The following is an 18,228-nucleotide window of genomic DNA, read 5'->3' as shown; positions in this document are numbered from 1 at the left end:
GGGCGTTGACAGCTACATCCTTGCGGGTTAGGATAAAGCAGGCGCATTCATTTCATCTGCCCCATTCACCCTAATTTACTATGATTTTATAAAATTTCGTATACATTTTATATTTAGATTCTAACATAATTAAAAATGTTCTCACGCAATTGTGAACTAAAGAGCATAGTAGCTATAATTTTCATTAGTCATTTAACATTTGAAGTTACTCCAGCCTCTCCAGCACATATACATTCCATTCATAAAGAAAGAGTTGAAGATGGGTCTTTTATCCCTAGGGATCATAATCATATAGTTGAAGGAGAACATCATTCTGAATTTGATCATGAAGCAATTATTGGTTGGCATAAGATTACAGTAATTTAAATTGAGTTATTCTTCCTAAGTATGTTTCATCACGTTTCATAAAATTGTAGGCAGTGTAAAAGAGGCTCAAGAATATGATCACCTTTCACCTGAAGAGTCTAAGAGAAGGCTAAGAATTTTACTTGGTAAAATGGATTTAAACAAGGATGAGCATATAGACCGTAATGAATTAAGGGCTTGGATTTTAAGATCATTTAAGTAAGTAATATCCCATGCTTCAAGGGTTTTGTATATATTAATTGTATAGATTATGTTGAACCCAAACTATTAAATCTATTTTTTTTAATTGTAAAGATTTCTTTGTTTGATAATTATTTTGAAACATACATTAGTTGTGGTTGGTAGTTTTATTTACATTTTGTAATTTTTATTTCTAATAAATTTGATTTGTATTTGTTGTATTTCTTTGAATTCAAATGCTTAAACAGGAAGAGAGATAGGATAGGAAAACTATAAAAAGAAATGATATAGAGATAAAATTCAGTTTTACTGTAGGCTGAATGTTAATTTGCTGGTTTCGAGATAAAAATATGGTAATTATTACTCTTAATGCTGGAACTGCTGTTACCATAATTAGTACTGCTTCAAACATGCCTTGTATTAATATTTCCACATTGTAGGTTAATGTTTATGCTTTTGAGATAGTGAAATATGTTAGAAAAGTATTATATCAGTTTTATTAAATTTTGGTTACTCTCAAAACTAAGTTTAATTATTATACATAAAAAGAAGTTAAGTAATTTTAGTTAGATTCTGATTCTATATTCTTAGATTCTTTCTAAAGCTTAATATACAACTTCTAATCATATAATTAGCTAAATAATGTACTGGGAGAATTTGTCTGTTAATTTCTAAATGCTTCACCTTTTATAGGATGTTAACAGAAGAGGAGTCCGCCGATAGGTTTGAAGATGCTGATGAAAACAGTGATGGAAAAGTTACATGGGAAGAGTATAAAGAAGATACTTATGGTTCAGATGATGATTTAGAAGGAGAAGGGGACATGGACACTGTAAATCCTTTTTTATTTATCTATGTATTTATAACTGCATGTTAGTGCATAAGTGAATATTTTTTTAAAAATTGAGAGAATTAAACACAGAAATGTTTTTGAATTTCTAAAATTTAAAATGATAAAGATAGTTGGGTATAAATTAGGGTTCTAACCAGTTATTAAACTGTTTCAAAAGGGGTCTGTGTAACTGGTTTATTAAACTTCCACAATCAAGATGATAGTGATGAGAGATAGTTTACCATGGATGACTTATACGTGGAGAAGATGGTTGAGGGGTGCAGTCAAAATATAACACAAATAAGTTGAAATAACTTATTTAATCGTGCCAGAATTTCTAGCCTTCATCAGGGTTGTTAGCTTGAAATCTTACCACAAAGTGATTCTGCGCCACGAACAGACAGACTCAGGGCAAGACCCCCTGTATAGAATAGAAGTTCATGTTAGATGAAATATAAATCCTGAGAATAGTTTTTACTTATTTATGTGGCATTGCATGAGAGGGATATTTGAAGTAAAAACGTACAAAGACTATTGTTAAAAAAAATCTTTTAGTTTATATGAACCTAATTAAACCTGCACATAGATACACACCAGTATAATCATCATCATCATCATAATCAGTTTATCCCCTTTACCGCTTGCGCAGTGTGGGGTTACAATTTGCGGAGTCTGGACCAGATATCTTGCTCTTGAATCATCTCCCTTCTCCTACTCCAGTCCATATCCCGCCTCCTGAATGCCTCCTTAACACTCTCCTCCCAGGAAATGCATGGTCTTCCTCTTGGCCTTCTTCCCTCCACGCGAGTCCCATATATCTTTCTGGCATTTCTTTCCTGGTCCATCCAAAGGATGTGTCCGAACCATCTTAGCTTTTGCCCCTCTAGGATGCTCTCAGATGGTTTGACTCCGAGGTTAGTCCGAATGGTACTGTATACTGTTCCGTACTCTATCTCGTCGTGTCCTTCCTTCCACCTTACGAAGGTACCGCATCTCCATGGTTTGGATCCAGCTCTTGTGTTTCGAGGTGAGGGTCCACGATTCAGAAGAGTAGGAAAGAATAAGGAGGAACATCGATTTATAGATCATTATTTTAGTTTTCCTCGTCACCTCCCTTTTGCCCAGGAAACCCCTTCGAGATACACTAAATATTCATCCAGCTACATTGATTCTTTGAAAAACTTCATCATCAATGTAGCCGCTTTAGTTGAGATGAGCACCTAGATATTTGAAATTATGGAACTGCTCTAGTCTTTCTCCATTCGCTCTGATCATCCTCATTATTCCCTGGGGTTTCTTCCCTATCCTGATACATTTGATATTTTCCGGGTTAATTTTCATGTTTATCGAGGCCATTTCCTCTTGCAGAATGCTTATGTTGTATTGGAGGTCTCGGTCATTGGAAGCCAGCAAAACCAGGTCATTCACAAAAGCCAACACAGAAAATTTTATGGGTTGTAAGTTCCTGTGTCCTAACTTGAACTCTCATTCTAAGTTTAGCTTTCTTTATTGCTTTATCGAGGATTACTATGAAGAGCAGCAAGCTCGAGTAACAACCTTAAACACCTGATTTTGTCTCGAATTCCTGTGATATGTGGTTCCTTGTCCTAATCATATTCCTGGTTTTATTATAAAGACTCATCACTGAGTCTCACTCACCAAGGCCGTTCCTCGATCAATGGCTCTATCTGAAAATGCCTGCTCTATGTCTTCCTTTCTCACCCTGTCAAAAGCCTTTTGAAGGTCCACAAAGCAAATCGAAAGTTCTTTATTCTTTTCAACAATCTTCTCTGTTATTTGTCGCATTGCAAAGATGAGATCATGCTTTGCTATGCTCTGAAACCGTATTGTTCCTCTCCGAGCTGGCTATCGATCAATGTTCTTATCCTTGTCTCCAATACTCTAGAGTACACTTTGCTGGGTATTCTGAGAAGTTAAATTCCTTGGTGGTTACCTCAATCCCGATTGTCGTCTTCGACCCAAACCTCCTGTCTCAAAAAATCCTCTGGATCTCTCTGAGCTCTATATCTCTTCCCTCTAGCAGATTTTGAAAATACTTTTTCCACCTTTCCATGATGAGTTCATCATGCCAGATAATATCTCCATTTCTATCCTTAATTCCCTTTAGAGAAGTCGGTCGTTCCCCTCTCATTCCTTTGAGAACCCTATAATCTATATGAAAATCTTCTGGTTTTCTTTAGAATTTTTCTCTAGCTTCCGGCCAAAATCACCCATGACACCAGAATAAATGTAATGTTTATTTGAAAAGTTCTCACTAAATTTCTATTGTATAGAATTTGTTTATAAAGGTCCTAACGATTAAGTTCTAAAAAGATCTACTAGAAAAATTCCGTCACAATAATTCTCCTAAGAACTTTATAATAAAATTTTTTTGCATTAACTTTCAAAAACGTTCTTTAGCAAGCGTATAAGTAAGAATAACTTTTCAATATAAAATTACTCTTTTATTTTGTGATAAGTTGATCTCTGGTACAAATTTATATTGTAATGCTTTTTTAAGTTTAAGGATTCTTTGATTTTTTATAATATAAATTATTTTACGTTTTCTGTAATTCCTGGAAATGATAAATATATTTATAGCCAAATTTCTAAAACAATGCAGTCATATGACATTGTTTTTTTTTATTGTTAAAAAACACCACAAGTGGATTTGCTCCCACATGTCACTAAAGCACAATTGTTTGTTCCTGAATAAATGATTGCCAATATTGCTAATTTAACAGATGCTGAAACAAGACAAAGTAATGTTTGAAGCTGCTGATGTTAATAAAGATGGATTCCTGGATAAAAAGGAATTTATTTCATTTTCTCACCCTGAAGAAGCTCCAGAAATGCTTCCTCATATTCTACGAAATACTCTTGATGAGAAAGACTCCAATCATGATGGCGTGATTGATTTCCAAGAATTTATTGGAGATAAGGGTGAGATACCTATTTTTTCCCACTCTAATCATTCTTCGTTTATTAATGTATTAAAATTTTTCAAGTAAATTAACTTTGATTTATTAAAAACCAGCATTAATTTTCTAATAATTATTATTGCCAACTTTAAATAAAACAGTATTTTTTTATTGCACTGAAAAACTGCTTACTGACAATGCTATTAATTAATATAGTTATTAATCATCCAACTTATAATATAAAATATTTCAAAGTATCAAACCAATGTATTGAGACTAACTGTACCCTTGGTCTTTGATTGCGATCTTAACTCCAAATAAACAAGTTGTGTGATGTGTGTTCTGTACAGAAATCTGTGCCAGATTTTTTTAAACAGTAATGACAATAAGCAATTATTTCTAATATACAAAATTCAAGGTATTTTAGAATAGGGGATTTTTTTTTTTTTTTTTTTTTTTAATTTGCCCTGTCAGACTATTTCAATGAGAATAAGGTGATATTAAAGACGACTTGTTTGTTTGTTTTTGTTTAGTGGTGCAAAACATCATTGGTCATCGCCATTTATACCTTATTGAATCTTTCTTACTTTTTTTTATTTTTAAATTTGATTATTATTTTATTTATTTGTTTAATTTTTTTTCCCTTTCAATGTTATAGTTTTGTCAGTAAACCTTTTGATTTTAAAAGTGATACACTAATTTTATTGTTTTGTCATTGTCTCAGAGGGTTTTTGAAATATCTGAGTTTAATCCTAAGCTAGTGAGGTGTGATGTGAAGTACAGGCTTTCTTGGAAAATATGGCAAATTATTAAATTGTTGTTGCAATACAGCAAGTTTGGAGGCATTTCTTTTGAAATAAGATAAGATAGAGTGGGTGAGCCTCGTCTGACCTATTTTTAGCCTGGTCAGTACGACATCTCTAGGGCATTTACAGCTGGAGGTACTCCAGAGCTTGACGTTCCTTTTAATAATTTTCTGTTTACCCCTTGGGCTTTCATTCCACAAAGATTGTCATTTATCTTTGATTTCTTCTTCAAGGGGTTTGCTCATTTCTAATGGAGTTAAAATTGCTTTACCCCGTCCCAGAAGCGCGATTGCTTCTCTTGCAGTGTGATCAGTTGATTTCCTGCGATTCCCACATGACTTGGAACCCAAATAAATGCAACTGATATATCCATATTGTGTAGAGTGTTAAAGTAAAAATGGATGCAGAATATTTTTGTTTTAAGAAAAGCAATAGCCAAGGAGAGTCTTTCTGATATCAGAAGTGTTGAGTTTTGTTTTTGTCAAAAAGGAATGGAAAATTTTGGAATAAAAACATATTTATGTGTCAGATGTTCTGTCTGTGGATATAATTTCGAACTGTAGATTATGGCTAATTTGGATCTTCTAAACAAAACTGGCGATAGTCTGGATTCAGCACATTAGCTTAGAATGGGGCTTGTTTGAAATGCTCCAGTAACGATTTGGATTCCTGCGTAAAGTGGGTTGTATCCCACTGGATACAGTCCATTTAAGACCACTTGATTGTTCATTGATATTATGAGTTTAATCATAACAGTTATTTTCATTTTTTTTTCTGGAAATTGTGAAATTGGTGATATATTCTCTAACATTTACCTACCATAAATAATTAATTTCAGTTTCAAACAACTTTTCCTTCCTGAGTTAAGCTGTTCACATTCACACACACAAAGACCACTATGCAAGATTTGGTTATTTGGACTCAGGGAAATGTTTAATGCTGTTGAAAAATCAAATTCGAATTTTTTTATGATAGCATTATTTCCTATTACAGTATATTTTCCTATATTGGTAAATTAATAATTTTCAAATCAACATTTTTATTTATCTAGTACTTTATTTTGGGGAACATCCCCCCCTTTAAAGGGGTAATGGTTTTTAATGTTTCATAAAGTTTGAATTTATTAACAAATTAGTAATCAAATACAATCAGAATTAAAAAAAAAAAAACTACATAATAATAAATCTTTTTATCATCATGAGGGCACTATAAATTCATCATTTTCATTGTAGGTAGAGATCATGATAAAGAGTGGTTGATTTCTGAGAAAGATAAATTTGATAATGATTATGACAAGGACAAAGATGGAAAATTAAATCCTAATGAAATCTTATCATGGGTTGTTCCAAGTAATGAGTAAGTAGACCAATGCTAAATTGATTTATTGGTTATTTATTTATTGTCTAATTGTTTACTCTGGTTTTGTTAGTGAAATAGCTCAAGAGGAAGTTATGCATCTGTTTGCTTCTGCCGATGAAGATCATGACAATTTGCTTTCTTTTGATGAAGTCATTGAAAATCATGATATATTTGTTGGAAGTGAAGTTACTGACTATGGAGAGCATCTTCATAACATTGAGGATTTCAAAGATGAGCTGTAATGTCACTTGGGGGAAAGAAGTACCCTTCTAATCAAGTATCTAAATTGTGAACTAAAGGATTGCTAATTACCTATTTTATGATTTAAGAATAATGACATGGTAAGGATTGAAGATTGAGATTGTTAGAAATTTTCAATTAAAGTAGAAGCTCATTTATCCAAAATAATGTAGCCAAGACTTTTCCAGATTGCAGATGGTATGGTCAGTAAATAAAACAATTTTGATAATAATGAGATTTATCAAACTACGACCAAAAATATATACATATTTTCATTAGCTATTATATCTCCGTATATTACTTAATATACATATGTAAGTGAATATAAACATATCGATTGCTTACTTCAAATTTCCACTAACTTAACAAAAAATACTGGAAGATTGCTGATTTACAGTGTTTATCAGTACACAATACAGTGTAAATCAATAAATGGAATTTGGTCCGGGTGCGGTCAAATAACATAAACAAAAAATATAAATAAAAGTTCTCTGTTTTAGGAAAATTACAACTATATATAAAATCTAAATCTGTTGAGTAAAAAAATAACTACTGTGAAGTAAGCCATTGATATGTATGCAATTTGAAAAGTTTTTAGTTGTAACTTTTTACTGCTCATTATTGGTGAAATACTTGGCTGCTATCATTTATACACCAGCAGAGGCAGTTTTTTTATAATTTTCTATGAAATTTAAAACAGCTTGCAGTATCACTGTATATTACTAGGTAGAAATCAATATCCATAAAAACAAAAAGTTTTAGTATATGGAGGATTTGGATAAGTGGACTTCTACTCTATATTTTGATCCCTCTATTTATTTTTTCTGAAAGTCCTTATAAATAGTTAATCCGATACTATTGTACTTTCAAACAATAATTTCTATTTGCCTTTCATGACTATGTATATACTTATTCAGCCATGTTTTAGTATTGTTAGTTTGTCTGTGTTCGAAACATATTATTTGATGAATGTTTAGATATAATTATTGATTTTATCATCATTTATAATTGTATATTTTTTTTTATTATCACTTTAGTACTGAAGTAGAAATTTTTAAGAAACTTTGATATCACTTTTGATATAACATTAATTTATTTAATCTGATATATTTGATGTTTTCATGCACATTCAATTTTAATTAATAATGTATTTTATTCTACTAGTCATTATGTATTGTAATGATAAAAAAAAATCTTACCTGATACATTTTCTACTTAAGTTGATAGTCACTGTCATAGTATTTATTTATTTTAAAAGTCTGTTTTTTTTTTTATGAACTATATTCAATAGTTTTCAATGTATTTTTTAATTATAAATTTTGTTCAAATGATTTTATAACTCACCAAATTATATTTATAATACTTAGTTTGTAGATAGCTTCCTAAATAGAGCAGTTATGGGTAATCTTGACTTAGTCTAAGTTATTATTCTGTAAATTAGTGGTTGACTCGCTAATTCTCACTTTTCAGGGAGCTATTTAAAAGTTTAAAAATATATTACCATGGTGGTAATGTATAACCTTTGTTGCTGTCTCTCATTTATAAGCAATGTCGAGGACAATGTTTATAATACAGATAGAAAGAAAATTGATGATTTGTGTTATAAGGATGTAATGAATAGAACTGATTATAGAGTTTTGGTTTATCTTTTATAACAATCACTAAACAAATTTACATTTATTGATCTTTGTCTTTTTCTCAAATATTAAGTAGTCCTAACTATTCCTTTGCATCACTACTAACCATTAATTGTTCAAGGTAGCATTAAATTTTAAATGACATCACTGTGAATATGTTTATTGAATATCATGTTTCACGAGGAAATGCTAGTAATTAAGAAGGGATTAATTTAACAAAAAGTAGTTCAATGCCACCTACTTTCACTTTCTGTATTTCAGGATTTTTTATGGCTTTAGAAGGAAAACACATTTCGTTCATAAAAATATAAATTACCCCACACTAAATCAAGGTTTCTCAACTTTCGTCACCATTTTTGGTTCTGTGTTAAAAGTAGTGCCTGCTTTTGAAACATTTTGTGGGGAGGGAATCTAGATATGAGATAGCAAAACTAGAACAAAAATAAAATAGGTATTTATCTAATGCTCTTTTGAACTTCCAAATTAAACAAGCTTCACGAAGTTGGAATGCTGATGGAATGAAGGTACTTTTTTGAAATCCTCATGATTCCTTGTAAATTCATAGCATGAGATTCTACTTAGTATTTCTGGAAATTAGTCATTTTACTTTGTCTGCTAAGATGGTCTAATAAAACGATATTCATCTACAAATTGATTGTTATTCTAAAGGAAATTCATTGTTGATTCTGAAAATGGTGTAATGTAAAAGTAGAGAAATATTTTTTATTGAGAAAAAAAATTCTATTCTTGGAAAAACCTTTAAAAAATCTTATCTTGACATTAGATTCAGAAAGGAAGGTGAGGTTGATGTGACTAAACTATATACCCCTTTTCCCCTTAATTACTGACAGTTCCTTGTGAAACATCCTGTATAAATGTTTTTTCTACAAATTTGGAATTGAAATGAAACATTTTTTTTCTTTAGAGTAAGAGAATTCTTTTCTAGAAAAGATTAGTTTCTACTGTAAATATATTAGGATAGTTCATGAAATGTGTATTTATATGAATGTTTATCTAATAAATATGGACCTAAGCGACTGATTTTTTAAAACCATATTTAATTTAGTTATTTGAATTTATGATAACAACCAACTCTCAGCCTTGTATTACTTCTATCAGCACATAAAGATACCCTTGGTCTGATCAACAGTTGCCAACCATTTCTCTTTGTCCCTTACATGAGTAACAGAGATCCTACCCCACTCCGTTCCTACATTAGTCCTTTGACCTGTCTAACTCTTAAGCACTCTTTCATCGCTCACCCCCCATAATATGGGCATACTATTTTAAACTGTTTCTTGATATAAGAAGAAAAATATGCTGATTTTCTGTTAGAACTAGCTGTTTTTCCTTTGTCTCCAACAATGCTCACATATATGTTGTCCTAGTGTTCTCTTAAAAAAACAAAACAAAGCCTGATTTCACACATTTTGAAGTAGTCATCATTATAAGCTTTTTATTGCATGACTTTAGTCTGTTTTGTATATGATGAAATACTGTATTTGCTAGAATTTAAAAAAAAAACCCACCATTTGAAAAAGAATTGTCAGGAAAAAATTGAACTACTTATAGGATTTTAATATACTTATCTCAAGAACAAAAAAACATACTTAAATTAGGTACTATATAGATAAGGAGCTTAGTATATATATATCATACTATATGAAGATGAAGCATCGAAATTAGAACTTTGGTATCCTAAACTGAAATTGTAACATTAAAATTTAAAGAAAATATCTGATTAGTAATCGAATGAAAAACTTTTTAATTTTTCATTTACTTGAGAGAATCTTTTTTATTATAATCAATTTTGGAATAACAGAAAAATACCATTTGCCTTGGATGAATGAACCACCCCTGTTCTTTTTTTTAAACTAATTTTTTTTTTGTTGCATTTTCTCTCCAAAATCTGAGATAAGATGTGAAAGGTATTACTTACTTTTTATTAGGATAGAAATAAAAATAAACTATTAAGTGACCTTAAAGACCCAAGTTTAGTTGAATCTGAATATAAGTCAACATCTAATGTAGATCACATCCTTATTGAACAAGAGAAAAAACAGGCAAATATGGCATGTATAATAACCCATATATGGCCAGTAATGCTTGTACCTACAGACTTTGTCATTGCTTCATGGGTGTGAGTGATGTAGGAGTTTCTTTGGAAACCACTTGTCTGTAACAAATTTTTTAATAAAACATGTTAGCTTCCCAGAGACAGGAGGTTGTTTATACCCAATGGTACTTTTTGTTGGCCAATGAGAAACATGGGTACATAGTTTTACTCAGCTGCAACTCTGGTGTTATCAATCACTTTGTTAATTTCATGATTTTTAAAAAAATGTTATTCCTAATAAATGAATTTTACTTAAAAAACAAAAATATAAACAGTGTATAATGTCACACCAATTATAAACTAAGATGATGTGGAAATGCACTAAAGAAGAAATTAATCATTGCAGTCTTTATTTAAAATTATTATTCCATTACAAAAGTACAATAAAATAAATTTAGCATATAAAACTATCACATAACAAAAATCGTTTAATATTATAGCGCTGATCTAGAACGAAGAAAGGAAGAAGACATATTTCTCTTATAAACCATAGGAAAGTACTGTACTCTACCAGTGCTCCAACACTGAAATAAAAGATAAATATTAATCAAAGGGTATTAAAGTATAATTCAGATTATATTATGTATAAGGTTATATAATTTGATACAATGCTTTAACCCTGAAATAGTTTAATTAGTTGACTGAATCCAACGAAAAACTGATTCCATATCGAACTAATAGATTTGGTAAGTACCAACTTCTTCAGTTCCTTTCACTGAGATCGGCTGATAGCGATTCATTTTACTTGAACAGAAAACGTAATACTAAGGGATTCTAATTGCTGCCATCTCCCCAAACAAACATAAGTCTTTGTACAGAGCTCTTCTCTGATCAGAAATGCTTTTAGTCCTGATGAAGATGTACAATTCAGATTCAAATGTAAATAAAAATAAATAAAACAACATGAAGAATTCTTTTATATTTTTGTAAACCAATCCATGATAAACATACACTTATAAATGTGTGTGAAGGAAATGTTTCTGAAATATTCTATCGAAGGTGATAAAGATAATTATCATAGTTTTATTGATTTGTTTCTATTCTAGCTGAAAATAGTTTATAAATGAAACGTTAAAAAAAATATCAAAGGATATTTGATTTTAAGGATTTATACAACTGCAGCATTTAACCAGTCAAAACCAAGACAAGACAACCAAAGAACCTCAAAACACAGGACTTCCAAAGAGCCTTCCTCCCAGGAGAGAAAACAGAGATAACACAAGTGTATTTTGTGCCTCAGGAAGGTGTGTGAATTATCTGATCAAATGTGAAACAATTTTTTTTTTTAATTTTTAGTTTTTATGGAACTTTCAAGATAAAGTTTATATACAGATATCGTGATTGCTGCTGTAAAGCCTAAATGATCAAAAATCAATTATTTAATTTTATTAGAAAAAAAGATTTTATTTCCTATATCCTGGTTAAAGGCATCCATTTAGTCTATTATCACAACATAATAATTGATTAAAAATAATCGTCCAATGTGGTAGTATTTGTCAAATGCCAACAGTCACACAAATAAGTCTAAAAAAAGAAGGTTGCAAGAGAGGCAAATTCCTTGCCTTTAAGTAATACACTAACTGGATGATTGGGAATACCAACTGCAAATATGAAATTTTTAATAATCAGAATTATTTCAAATGAAAAATATTTATTTCTATATTTATCGATGCTACAGAAAAGAGACACCTTTTTCTGAGCCCTCAAATCAGATCAATTGATTTTATTGGTTCAGATTCCAACAAGGAAAAACCGTACGATTGAAGAATATACTTACAGAACATAGAACATATAAAAATACTTTTAAAACATTCAAATGTGGAAATGTACTTAGTGAACCCTTTGCACTCCAGCCTAGTGATTTAAATATAGCACATCAATAACTCAATCACTATATTAGCTATATATTCTAGATATAGATATCAAAAACATGGTTTCTGGAACACCAGTTAATAAAAAAGATATCAAGTAAGCTAAACAGTAGTATCGCTTTAGCAGTGACAGTATATTTAAAGTTAGAATTTCAAATGTCATATTATCATAATGGAGTCCAAAGAGTTAATATATAATAAAATAACTTATTATTGATACTTACAATAGTAAGATTGGCTCCATCAACAAAATCTTTTTGGAAAGAAAAACAGGTGGGTATTTCATTCGATATCCCTTTTATAAGAAACCTACAAAAATATTTGATTAATTAACTTTCAGGATTATAATACTTTTTTTATAACTTATCACTTAGTAGTAAAAAAAAAAAAGAGGCTATTTTAGATGAAAACATGATAGACTTTAAAATTACATATTAAATCCTTATTTAAAACATATGTTTATATAATATACAAAGTGAAATTATTGCTTCAATGATGCTCCTCAACCTTCATAGGAATTCATTGACAATTACATATACTGATATTTGACTTTATATTTATTTATCGTAAATTTTACAAAGCACCCAACCTTTTGTAAACTGGATGCTCTGTGTACTATGTACACACACATACAATCAGCCATTTGATAATTACTTGTTCATTTCTATGTAGAGCTTTGAGACCAGAAATCATAAATAAAGACTAACAACATAACTGTTTTTGTTGCACAGTGTTTTCCAAACTTTTAACATCTGTCTTGCCCTTTTGTAATTTTCATATGCTGACTACCCCTCATTAAAAAAAAAATCTATATACTTTTATTATTATCACGCCAATCAAAATATATCAGTTTTGGGTTCATAAACAAAACAATAATACATGACACAAAAAATTCATTGATAATAGAACATAAAAATTATGTCATATTTATGTAATTGCAGTCCATATATATATATCCACTTGACATATAATAAGAAATTACTAATAAACAAACCTCTTAGAAAATACAAATTGACAGTAAGCTAGCATACATACATACTAACATATGGCACTTATGTAATAACAATAGGAGTATTCATGATTAGTGTTAAATATAAAAAGTTTTAACATGCTAAATGTTAAAAGTGTAATTATAAGCAGCCTAATTTAGAGTCCATATTAAATGCACTGGATTTCCTGGGTAACTTGTTTTCTAACCTTGTAATCTTGAGGAGATAGTAAAATCTCCAACAGCTTTGTCACATCATCTTTCCTCCACCTCACTTGTTCCTTGTTTCCTCTCCTAGTTTTTTTTTTTTTTGTAACTTTATTAGAGTTTAAAAATGTCCAAAACAAAATCAACACAAACAAGGAGCAACTAACCTATCAATATGACAAAAGACAAAATGGTGTGGAGCTTAGCTGGTCTGTTGTGTAACATCATCCTCCATTTAGTATACCTATTAACAGACTCTCAACTATGTTAAATGTTATATTATTGAAGGAAATATTTGTCCATTTTAGATAACTTTTTCCATTTAATGCAGTCCACCTAAAGAACATTGGTCCCCCTATTTTATAATATAACATGTTTTAAAGTATTCACTTATGAATGTAATTTATATAAAATTCAAAATTATACACTTACCCAGGTTGGATACTTAATGTCGAGCCAAGAGAAGTGATATAAACAGCCACAAACTGACCCTCATTAAAAAGTACAGCAAGATGACGACTTTCACTGTCCCAATCCATTTTCTTTACTTCTCCTCCTACTCTGTGGAGAAACAAAATATGCTAAATTTTTATACATGCAAAACAAAAAAAAAGTTGGTTCTAATTCAATTACTAACCAGAGGGAGGTTTATAAAGGGAGATGTGCAGAACATGATAAGAGGATGTGGCTGGTCTAACAATGTGGGGGCACTGGTTATCTTATATATTTGGCACTATTGGTTTCTTACCCACTCGTAGCCATTTCTGTCTTACTCACTTAGATGTTTCTGTCTTTGCCGATCTCGCTGACAATGATATTAAAAATAATACATATGCAAAATTTTGCAATGCTACCAAAGGTTTATAGGAAATACTTTCATTTCCATACTTCTTAAACAATAAAATAAACTCCATATCAAAAGTTTAAATAGGAAATAGTAGTTCATTTATAAACAGAAGAAAACAATTATAATGCTTTCTTGGAACCTCCTTATGAGACAGTTAATTCTCATCTTTGAAAAGGCACAATTTTTCATTAATGTTTTAACCAGCTTCTTAATGAGCACGATAAATGGGAGAACCAATTATTTATCATATTCTGAGGCTTAATGAAGAAGGCACTGAGAGAGGTGTTTTACTGTCAATATTCAAGTGTTGAGGGGCCCAAGTGCAGTCAACATTGAACTACTATTCCATGGCCAATTTTCAATCAACAGGAAAATAAAGAGTACCAAACCGGTGGTCCACTGACCATAAGTGGATGGCAGAGGGTTCTGGCAACACATATTTTTGTGACCATTTATTTCTAGAACTTTTTTATTTATTACCTTTCCTGATGTTTATTTTTTAGCTGACAAATTTAAACAGGCAAATGCAAAACACAAGGGATTCAAAATGTGCTCTTAAGCAACACAATTTTCAAATATTTTCCAATAGGACCCCCTTTTGTACCAAGCCAGGACTGGGAAAGGGCTGCAGATGGTCCAATCTCCAGCATTAGTGGTACACAGACTACTATGAGTAGAAAACCCCTGCACCAAACTAATCACCATCTACAGAAATCTATCTGTTGCTGTTAAACAAAATTTAATTTTGTGTAACTTAATATTCATAATATAGTCCATGTCCAGTTTATTATCGATAAATAGTGCATACTTAGAAAATATTTAAAAATTAAAATGATGGAGTATTAACATTAAAACAAACCCATTAAAAATTACTATTATATTTTCATTATTTAATGAATGCACATAAAATTTATTTCTCATTATATACTTACACATCTTCAGTTCCTGGAATCTGAACCATAGTTGTATTGGCAACAATACTGGCAGGGGGAGCATCTCCAAAGAGATCCCTGTCTCTCTGCAGACAATAAATATATGGAAGAGCTGAAGTTGCAAAAAGAAGACAGTTTCCATCATGAGACCAAGTAGCAGCTGTTACACGGCCACCAGCGGTTGTCCAAGTTTCACAGTCCCATTTTTCTGTGGACCATAACCTAGAAAATTTACAACACTTGAATAATAAAACATTAGAAGGAATTTGAATACAAATTTATGAAGTCATAAACTGAATAAATGATTATGGAACTTAAAAATCGTTCAACATAATACCTGAAGATAGATGGGTCATAATCATAGGCAGGTATAATAAAATAAGAAAATAACTATTATTTTTATCATGCTTTGATTTTGAATATTTTCCAAAAATTATTATTAGGAATTGCTATTGCATTTTGTTATAAATAAAAAATGATTAATAAGTAGTAAGAGAAATCCTTAATAAGTATTTTGATTATAACATGATATACGATACTCCATTGTATGGAAGTACAAATTTTTTTATTGATGAGAATCATCATAACAATATAAATTACAATTTTCTGCATTGATTTAGGCTGAGCATTAATAAGAGCATTCCCTCTAATCATCATAATTTTGGATAATTAGTAATTCAATTGCATGTGCTGGAATCATCTACTATTAAGGTATGTTAAAACATAGCATAAGATAAGTGAATATGTTATTTGGATGATCAAACTCTTATTTACAGTTACCTAAATGTTTTTGAAAGGGTTGCAGCCATAAGCTTAGAAAGGGAAGGATTCCAGAGTAAAAAAGAAGCTCCACCTGCTGAAGGAACTGCAATCCTCTCTTTGGTGTCCACGTGCCATACTACCATACTTTTATCCATACCATTACAACTGACCAAAATATCTCCCTAAAAAAATGTAAAAAATAGCAATGTTAAAGATTTTCAAGAAAATATGACCTATTTAAAAAGTAATTTAAATAATAGACAAACAAGAAAAGATTTTTAGAAAAAAATAAATAAATAAGAAATCTTTAAATTGAACAGAACAGATTAAGGTTATGGAAATGGCTGGCCTTACGGAAATGAAAACTGGCTTTGGGTCACTTGGGCTGAGGTCATTCAATAAAAAAGCAATAATAGTTTATTTATTTAAACCCTTCCTAATATTCCAACAACAGCATCATTTGTGACTTCATAGAGTATGCTAATGTTGACAATTAACATGAAATAACTGTAGTATTTATTCCAATTCATCCTACAATGAGTTATGAATAGCTCGTAAAAAGTAATAATAGATTTAAACATATATTATGTTTGTGTGCAACCTTGGAATATTTTTTTTTAAATTCAAGATGCATACTTTTAATTTTCCCTCCTCCCACTTCATACATAATTAGCTCTCACTTTATGAATCCGAAACTCCTCTACCACCCTTTGTCAGATGCTGTATCTTCTGCTTTAGTAATCCACCATCTGGTATCCAGTAAAGCTTCAGCATCTGCTATTACAGCTTGTCCTAAGTCACTCTACTCGGCTTCTTTGGTGAAATTACTCCCTCTTAATTTTTTTTGTCATCTCAGGCTCACCCAAGCAGGTGATGAGGTCTTGTCGCACCAGACAAACAGAACCTTTTCAGTTTGATCAAATGTAAATCTATATTTACGATGTATAATTCCTGATCTTTCTTTCCATCCTTATAGGTATAGAAGGTAACTCTTATAGAGACTTTCCTCAGTAATTTCTGAGTTTCTTAATATAATTTAAATACATAACACTAGAAAATATTTACTTACTTGAGGGCTCCATACAATAGATGTGACATATGAATGACGAAGAATGACAGCGGTGGAAGATGAAGGCCTGGCTACAAAAGAATTAGGGTCAACATTCCATAAGGCTATACCATCAGCACAACCAACAGCCAGTTCTCCAGCAGTAAGAGGTCTGTGAAATAAAGTGCCAACAGTTAAAATATAATCACTGTAACGTGTAACAACATTGCTTAGAGAAAAATAAGTTTTTTCTCAATGCTAACCTCCAAGCAATATCAGTGATTCTTCTTTGAGCTTTAGATTTCAAAACAGGTGTAATACGAGTTTGGACAGAAAAAACACTGACTGAATCATCAGTGGTACCAATGGCAAGTTTAGTGGTGCTAGGATGCCATGCCATGCATATCACTGGGCCTATTCTGGTTTCATCGCCTCTGAAATATCTCTGGATTTAAAACATAATAGATAATAATCAGCAATGAAGAGAATGTGATTTAGTTTCTTAAATTAAAATAAACAAATTTAGAAAAAATTCTAACATTACATAATTTATACAAAGATTGGCAATCCAATTGCATTAATTAAAATATTTTATGACCACAATAGATTTCCACACTCCCAGATACCAACAGGCATAACAATAAAAAAGATCTCTGTTCATCTAATTAATTACTTGTTTTTTATTCCTTTTTTTTAAATGACAATTTATGCCATACTGAGCCTGTTGCATTACATTTCGAAAAGATTTAAAATGTAATGTATTTAAAACAAGATATCCCGCAGTGTAACCAACAATGGACAAAAATCTGAATTTTTAAGTTTAATATAACACACATCTGAAATTTTGTTTGATGCTTTTTATATTATAATATTTATATATTTATGTTTAAAAATTAAAATATTTTGTCTGAATTTTTAAATTAGTAACACAACTAAGAATCGAGAAATTAGAATTTCATAAAAAACAATAAACATTTTTAGTTTGATCAACGAACACAGTTGTAGTAAACTAAGTGGAGTCCCCGAAATTCATTCAAAATATTTTCTGTTAGTGTAGTGTGCCATGACAATAAACCTCCCAAAACGTTTTTACATTTTACATATATATATATAAAA

The 18,228-nt window shown here is 30.7% G+C and overlaps 2 protein-coding genes across 2 annotated transcripts in view; one reads left to right on the top strand and one right to left on the bottom strand.

The window, feature by feature from the left end:
- On the top strand, positions 1 to 6,846 carry LOC106687709 (reticulocalbin-2). The gene is made up of 6 exons (XM_014431739.3): positions 1 to 340; positions 417 to 564; positions 1,240 to 1,378; positions 4,123 to 4,321; positions 6,338 to 6,461; positions 6,535 to 6,846. Exons 1-6 carry the CDS (start codon positions 136 to 138, stop codon positions 6,704 to 6,706), a joined length of 987 nt encoding a protein of 328 aa, XP_014287225.1. The 5' UTR covers positions 1 to 135; the 3' UTR covers positions 6,707 to 6,846.
- A 3,944-nt stretch (positions 6,847 to 10,790) lies between these two features.
- LOC106687699 (aladin) overlaps positions 10,791 to 18,228 on the bottom strand; it is a 10,756-nt gene continuing 3,318 nt past the window's right edge. The window contains exons 4-10 of the mRNA XM_024361677.2: positions 17,376 to 17,557; positions 17,134 to 17,284; positions 16,083 to 16,246; positions 15,303 to 15,524; positions 13,956 to 14,084; positions 12,553 to 12,637; positions 10,791 to 10,981 (exon numbers count right to left, since the gene is read on the bottom strand). Coding sequence (XP_024217445.1) covers positions 10,892 to 10,981; positions 12,553 to 12,637; positions 13,956 to 14,084; positions 15,303 to 15,524; positions 16,083 to 16,246; positions 17,134 to 17,284; positions 17,376 to 17,557 — 1,023 coding nt within the window. The 3' untranslated portion in view covers positions 10,791 to 10,891. The remainder of the gene's footprint in view (positions 10,982 to 12,552; positions 12,638 to 13,955; positions 14,085 to 15,302; positions 15,525 to 16,082; positions 16,247 to 17,133; positions 17,285 to 17,375; positions 17,558 to 18,228) is intronic.

Source organism: Halyomorpha halys, unplaced genomic scaffold, assembly GCF_000696795.3.
Source record: "Halyomorpha halys isolate HHAL.00 unplaced genomic scaffold, Hhal_1.1 Scaffold999.1, whole genome shotgun sequence".
Classification (NCBI taxonomy): domain Eukaryota; kingdom Metazoa; phylum Arthropoda; class Insecta; order Hemiptera; family Pentatomidae; genus Halyomorpha; species Halyomorpha halys.
The sequence above is the reverse complement of the archived record's forward strand: the minus strand, read 5'-3'. Positions and strand labels throughout refer to the sequence as shown.